Source organism: Nicotiana tabacum, chromosome 19 (assembly GCF_000715075.1).
Source record: "Nicotiana tabacum cultivar K326 chromosome 19, ASM71507v2, whole genome shotgun sequence".
In the NCBI taxonomy this organism is placed as follows: Eukaryota; Viridiplantae; Streptophyta; class Magnoliopsida; order Solanales; family Solanaceae; genus Nicotiana; species Nicotiana tabacum.
Window position 1 is genome coordinate 46,556,823 of NC_134098.1, and position 6,804 is coordinate 46,563,626.

Genomic DNA, 6,804 nt, shown 5'->3' on the forward strand with positions numbered 1-6,804 from the left:
AGAAAATGGCTTAGAGTCACTTACCAATAATTTGGGGAAGGAATGACTCTTGAAAAATCGCCCCTCACCGTTTGGTTTCTGAGAAAAATGAGTTTTTTGGCAAAAATCCCGTTTTGGATTCTGTTAAGTGCTGGGCGACAGTGTTCATCGCGTTCGCGAAGAGTATGGGCTGCAAAGCCTTCGCGTTCGCGTAGGCTACCCTTCCCTGGTCTTCACGTTCGCGATACATTGCTCGCGTTCGCGATGAAGAAAAGGCTGACTACCCCTCCCCAGTGCCTAACGCTACGCGTTCGCGATGGGCTTGTCGTGTTTGCAAAGGGTAACGCCCCCATCGCTTCGCGTTCGCGACCAAGTTTTCGCGTTCGCGAAAAAGTGATCCTGAGCTGCCCAGTTTACTCTTCGCGTTCGCGAGAGTACCATCGCGAACGCGAAGAAAGACATGCCAGAACACAGATTCTGCACGAAAACAAGATTTCCAAAGTCCAAAACATCCCGTGGCCTATCCGAAACTCACCCGAGCCCTCGGGGCTCCAAACCAAACATGCACAAGTCTAAAAATATCAATTCGCCAAAATAACACCTAGAACTCTAAATTTAGCACCAATTCAAATGAAATTCTCACGAACACTTTAAAATTTCTATTTTCTCAACTGGACGTCCGAATCACGTCAAATCAACTCCGTTTCTCACCAAATTTCACAGACATGACTTAAATATCATAATGAACCTGTACCAGGCTCCGGAACCAAAATACGGACCCGGTACTAACAATGCCAAACATCAATAAATTCATAAAAATAATTAATTTTCAGACTTTTAATTTTCATCAGAAATTCATAACTTGAGCTAGGGACCTCCGAATTTGATTCCGGGCATACGCTCAGGTCCCATAATTTGATACGGACCTACCGGAATAGTCAAAGTACGGATCCGGACCCGTTTACCAAAAATATTGACCGAAGTCAACAATAATAAACTTTTAAGGCAAACATTCTTATTTTTATTAGTTTTCAACATAAAAGTTTTCCAGAAACCTGCCCGGACTACGCACGCAAATCGAGAAGGGTAAAATTGAGATTTTTAAGTCTTAAGAGCGCAGATTCAAGTTCTAAAACATAAGATGACCTTTTGGGTCATCACAACCTTCTAGAAGTTTAACCACCGCAAGACACCTCCAACATGTTCTTCCTCATTCTTCGCTGCCCAGTTGTTGCCTTAAATCAAAATCCATCTCTGTAGCACCTTAACCAATAGATCGCTACCAACTTTAAACCTTTCCAAGGATCATCTTCCTTGAGCTCTCAACACCCGGACCACCGATTAAGTCTTGCACCACCGCACACTGCGATCTCTGACAGCCGCTTCCCCGGCACTGTTTCACACCACCGTGCCCGAAGGCAAATTGATGAAGACCATAACACTGGCAAACATAAAACATTCAATACAGGGCGACGACACCACATCACAGATGAAAATTCCACCATGCTCGAAATACCAAGTCTCGTTACTCTGTCAACCCAAACCTAAACATCCATAGTCCGATTGCCTTTCCTTTGCCGGAAATAAAATACTGGATCTCTGAATTATGCACTGAGTAAACCTCATTTCCAAGTCATTCACTGCTTCGACGCATAGACAAACATCCTACTGTTACACAAACACGGTGAGATAGCAACACACGAATCGTCATAACAATCAATGCCAAACCTCAAAACCTTAGGTAATACTAATACCGAGCAGCAACGACAGAACGACCTTCCGCAAGGCAACGACAATAGCCCAATCAAATACGCATGGAGAAACATCCTGCACTACATCTGTAGTACCATTAAAATTCCTCGATTCCCAATTTAGAACAAGCGCTTCACGTCGCATAAGACTGAATAGGAAGGGAATGAAGGCATTAGCCTCAAGAAATCGGATCGCACGATGAGGAATCAAGAAGGGAAGTGCTCCTAATAGTCCTGTAGACTCTCGAAGATAAGTACAGATGTCTCCGTACCGATCCGCAAGACTCTACTAGACTCGCTCATGACTCGTGAGACCTAAATGAACCTAGTGCTCTGATACCATGTTGTCACGACCCAAAATCCATTAAAGGTCGTAATGGCGCGGGACACCGTTATCATGCAAGCCAAAAATAAATACTAACTAGGTTCTCATTTTAATATTTTTGAAATTATATTCCCTTCAATTAAATGGTGAAAGGTGAAATTTACAAAATAAATAATAATATTTTTAACAATTCCAATACATAACAACCCATAATCATCCCAAAATCCGGTATCACACGTGCATGAGCATTTACTAGGAATATAAAATAAAATACAATAACTGTCCGAAATACAAATTGGATAAGAAAAATATAATTACTCTGAAGGAGACTCTGCCGACTGCGGATCGTAGTATAGAATGCATCTCACCTAAGTCCCCTCCATAACCGCGCCTCTGCGCCTACAAGGCCACTAGACATATATGCACCTGCACAAAAATGTGTAACAAGTATAGCATGAGTGCATAAATCAATGCGTACCCAGTAAATATCCCGCCTAACCCCGAAAAAGTAGTGACGAGGGGTCGACTTCGGCACTTACTAAGGGCCAACAATATGATAATATGAAATTCAAATTAAGCATGATATAAATAACAATAAAACTCAGAACAAGAAATAACTGAACAATTCATCACCATATTTAAGAATCCAAATCACTTCCTTCATTTAAAACAAATAATCTTTCGAAGAATGAATTTATACCAATTATAAAAGGGAATTCCACCGAGGACGTTCGGCCCGATCCAACATAAATGTAAACTATGCACTGCCGAGGGTCGAACAACATGAACCATAGATGCATCTATTACCCCGCTCGCGGATCATACATGCGACGCGGTCAAATATAAATTATCAATAAATCATAATTCTTTCTTGATTCTTTTCAAAATAAAGACAATTCAACTTGAAGCTTTTAAATCCTTAAAAGCTTCGACTTTGTTTCATTTGATAACCCCGCTCGCGGATCATACTTGCGACGCGGTCAAATATAAATTATCATTAAATCATAACTCTTTCTTGATTCTTTTCAAAATAAAGAGAATTCAACTTGAAGCTTTTAATTCCTTAAAATCCTCGACTTAGTTTCATATGATACAATTAACAAATATAATCAAATAACGGTGTCCACAAAGCATGGTGTAAACCTAAAACTACCCGGACATAAACAGGGATAGTAGCTACGTATGGACTCTCGTCACTTCGTGCATACGTAGCCCCCACAAATAACAACACATATTAATTAAGTTCACCTATGGGGTAAATTCCCTCTTACAAGGTTAGAAAGGAGACTTACCTCGCTCTGAAGTTCCATAATCGGCTACAAAGCCCTCTAACACCTCAAACTAATGCCCGTCGCTCCAAACTAGTCAATTAAGATGCAACCCAATTAAAATGTACTCTAATACTCATAATTAATCAATTTATAATAATTTCCAACTCCGCTTGAAAAGTCAATAAAATCAGCCTCGGGCCCACGTGCTCGGATTCCAAAAATATTTGAAGATAAACCTTACCCATATCACCACAAACTCAAATATATAATTTATTCCAAGTTCCACGTACAATTTCGTGGTCAAAATTCAAAAATATCCATTTCTAGGTTTCCTACCAAAATACCAAATTTCAACAAATTTTCAAGCTTAAATCATTATACAAACCATGTATTTAACTTACAATGGATGGGAATAACTTACCTTGGCATAGATGATGAAAATCCCCCTTCCAAGAGCTCCAAAAATCGCCTATCCAAAAGAAAAATAGAGGAAAATGGCCGAATCTCGTCTTAAAATGACACTGCCGAGCCCGACTTCTCGCTTCTGCGGTCCAACAGCCGCTCTTGCGGCTTCGCACCTGCAAAAATTCCTTCGCAGGTGCGGTTCAAGCTCGGCCCAACAGCCCCCCGCATCTGCGTCCCTTACGCGCTTCTGCGCCTTCGCTTCTGCGACTCCAAGTGCGCAGGTGCGGTCCCGCTTCTGCGAAACTCGACCGCATTTGCAGTCCCAGCCTACCTCAGCCAGAACCGCTTCTGCGACCCTCTTGGCAGCTTCTGCGGCCCTCTTGGCAACTTCTGCGGCTTTGCACCTGCGGCCAAAACCTCGCAGGTGCGGTTACACCAGAAGACAGATGCTTCAGTTTTTCTTCCAAGTCAAAACTCGATCCGTTAACCATCCGGAATCCACCCGAGGCCCTCGGGACCTCAACCAAATATACCAACACTTCCCAAAATACACTACGAACTTAGTCGAGGCCTCAAATCATGGCAAACAACATCAAAACTACGAATCACCCTCCAATCCAAACTTAATAAACTTTGAAATTCCAAACTTCTCCAATCAATGTCAAAACCTATCAAATCACGTCCGATTAACCTCATATTTTGTATACTCCAGCTTTCGAAATCGGAATCCGACCCCGATATCAAAAAGTCCACTTCCGGTCAAACTTCTCAAAAACCTTCATATTTTTAACTTTCGCTAAATGACCCTAAAATGACCTACAGACCTCCGAATCCACTTTCGGACGCGCTCCTAATACCAGAATTGCCATACAAAGCTATTCTCAGTCTCAGAATCCCAAACGGATATCGATAACATTGAAATGCACTTCAACCCAAATTTATTAAATTATTTCAAAATGCCAACTTCCACAATAGGCGCTGAAACGTTCCACATTCATCCAAAATCCAATCCGGACATATGTCCAAGTCCAAGATCATCATATGAACCTGTTGGAACTTTCAAATCCTAATTCCGAGGTTGTCTACTGCAAAAATCACACTTTAGTCAATTTTTCCAACTTAAGGTTCCCGAAATTGGAATTTGTTTATTTCCAAATCGACTCTGAACTTCCCAAAATTAAATTTTGACCACGCGTACAAGTCATAATACCTGAAGTGAAGCTGCTCAGGGTCTCAAATCGCTGAATGACGCGCTAGAGCTAAAAATGACCGATCGAGTCGTTACAAGATATATAAATGCCCACTAGAGGACATTGGCAGTGGTCCAACAACATCAAATCCCCAAGCGTCAAACTGCCAGGATGCAACAGTCAGGTGTAACACTTCAACATGCTGATGAATAAAATTCGCATGGAATTGGGAAGCCTTGCATCTTCGAGCGTAGTCCAAGTAATCTTTTACCATCATTGGCCAATAATATCCCATCCTTTTTTTATGAAAGTGGATCTTTGGTCTAGACTGGTGTGATCCACATTCCCAGAATGTACTTCTTGCAAAGCTTGGATTTCTTCATCTTCCCCTAAGCATCGCAAGAGTACTCCCTCGAATGACCTTCTGTATAGAATATCTTTGTAGTAAAGGAAGCGAGATGCACGACGACGGATTTCAGTCCTTCTCGTCGGATTTTATGGAAGTATCCCACAACTTAAGTAGTCGATGATAGGCTATCTCCATTCTTCCTTCTCAGCTTTAGAAATGGCCACAAGATGCTCGAGTTCATTTTCTTCACTTTCACCCTCATTTGGCGGCGGTACTACCCATTTTTGGCATATAGTAACTTGCGCTTGATTAGGTAGGGTTAGCGATGAAGCTAGGGTAGCTAAAGCATCAACCTTCTTGTTTTCTTTCCTAGGCACATGTTGAATAATCACATCACCAATCCATCCCATCAATTTCTTAGCATAATTATGATAAGGGCGTAGCTCAAGTTTCTTGACCTCGTAATTACTTAAAAGATGATTGACTACTAACTGGGAGTCACCAAAGACTTGCACTTGCAGCTGCTTCATATCAACAATCATTTCAAGCCCAAGTATTAATGCTTGATACTCATCAACATTTTTGGAACAGAGTTGTGTCAAGGTGAAGGAGTAGGGCAAGACTTCGCCTTGGGAAGTGACAAATACTATGCCAGCACCAGCTCCTCCGCGATGCACAGCACCATCAAAGTACATCTTCCATGAAGGTTGAACTTCAAGGACTATTGAGTCCTTATCATGTAGTTCGTCAGTTAGCTCCAAGTCATCAAGTATCGGATGATCTGCCAAGAAATCTGCCATGCTTGTCCTTTTACAGCCTTTTGAGGGATGTACAGAATCTTGAATTGTTGAAAATGGAGGTACCATCTCGCTATTCGATCACTAAGAACAAGTTTTCATATCACGAACTAGATGGGATTTGCTTTAGAAACAAGACGAACAACATGAGCTTGAAAGTAGTGCTTCAACTTTTGAATTAAGAAAGATAGCGACAAACACAACCTTTCAATTGGTGAGTAATTCAACTCGTTTGGTGTCATCATCCTGCTCAAGTAGTAAAGAGAGTTTTCTTTCCCCGCACTATTTTCTTGGGCCAACAGTGCTCCAGCATACCTTCCTTGCACCGCAATTTATAGTATCAATGGCTCTCTATGTATAGGGGTTGCTAAAACTGGAGGCTTCATCAAGTAGGATTTAATGCTCTCAAAGGCATTGCTACACGCTTGGTCCCATTTGAAAGGGACACCTTTCTTCATAAGGCGACTGAATAGTTTCCACCTCCCACCTTGGTTTGAGATGAGTCTCCTAAGGTACGCTAACTTTCCTTGCAGACTTTTCAATTCGTGAATATCCCGAGGCTCAGGCATTTTCAAGATTGCATCTACTTTGTCTTGATCAATTTCAATCCCTCGATGTCGGACAATGAAACCAAGGAACTTTCCAAAAATAACTCCAAAGGAGTATTTCAATGGATTCATCCTAAGTTGGTACCTCTGGAGCAACTCAAAAACCATTCTCAAGTCTTTCAAGTGGTC

General features: G+C 41.6%; 1 protein-coding gene across 1 annotated transcript; it reads right to left on the minus strand.

Moving 5' to 3' along the window:
• Positions 1–5,012: 5,012 nt before the first annotated feature.
• On the minus strand, positions 5,013–6,136 carry LOC142173462 (uncharacterized). The gene is made up of 2 exons (XM_075239058.1): positions 5,570–6,136; positions 5,013–5,084 (listed from the first exon to the last, which is right to left on the minus strand). Exons 1-2 carry the CDS (start codon positions 6,134–6,136, stop codon positions 5,013–5,015), a joined length of 639 nt encoding a protein of 212 aa, XP_075095159.1.
• Positions 6,137–6,804: the final 668 nt, after the last annotated feature.

Bases quoted from the DNA above. Each gene is read 5' to 3' on its own strand.
- LOC142173462 (XM_075239058.1), bottom strand. From the start codon at position 6,136: ATGGTACCTCCATTTTCAACAATTCAAGATTCTGTACATCCCTCAAAA. The intron at 5,085-5,569 runs GTTACTATATGC...GCATCCTGGCAG, and splicing joins CCCTACCTAATCAAGCGCAA to TTTGACGCTTGGGGATTTGA.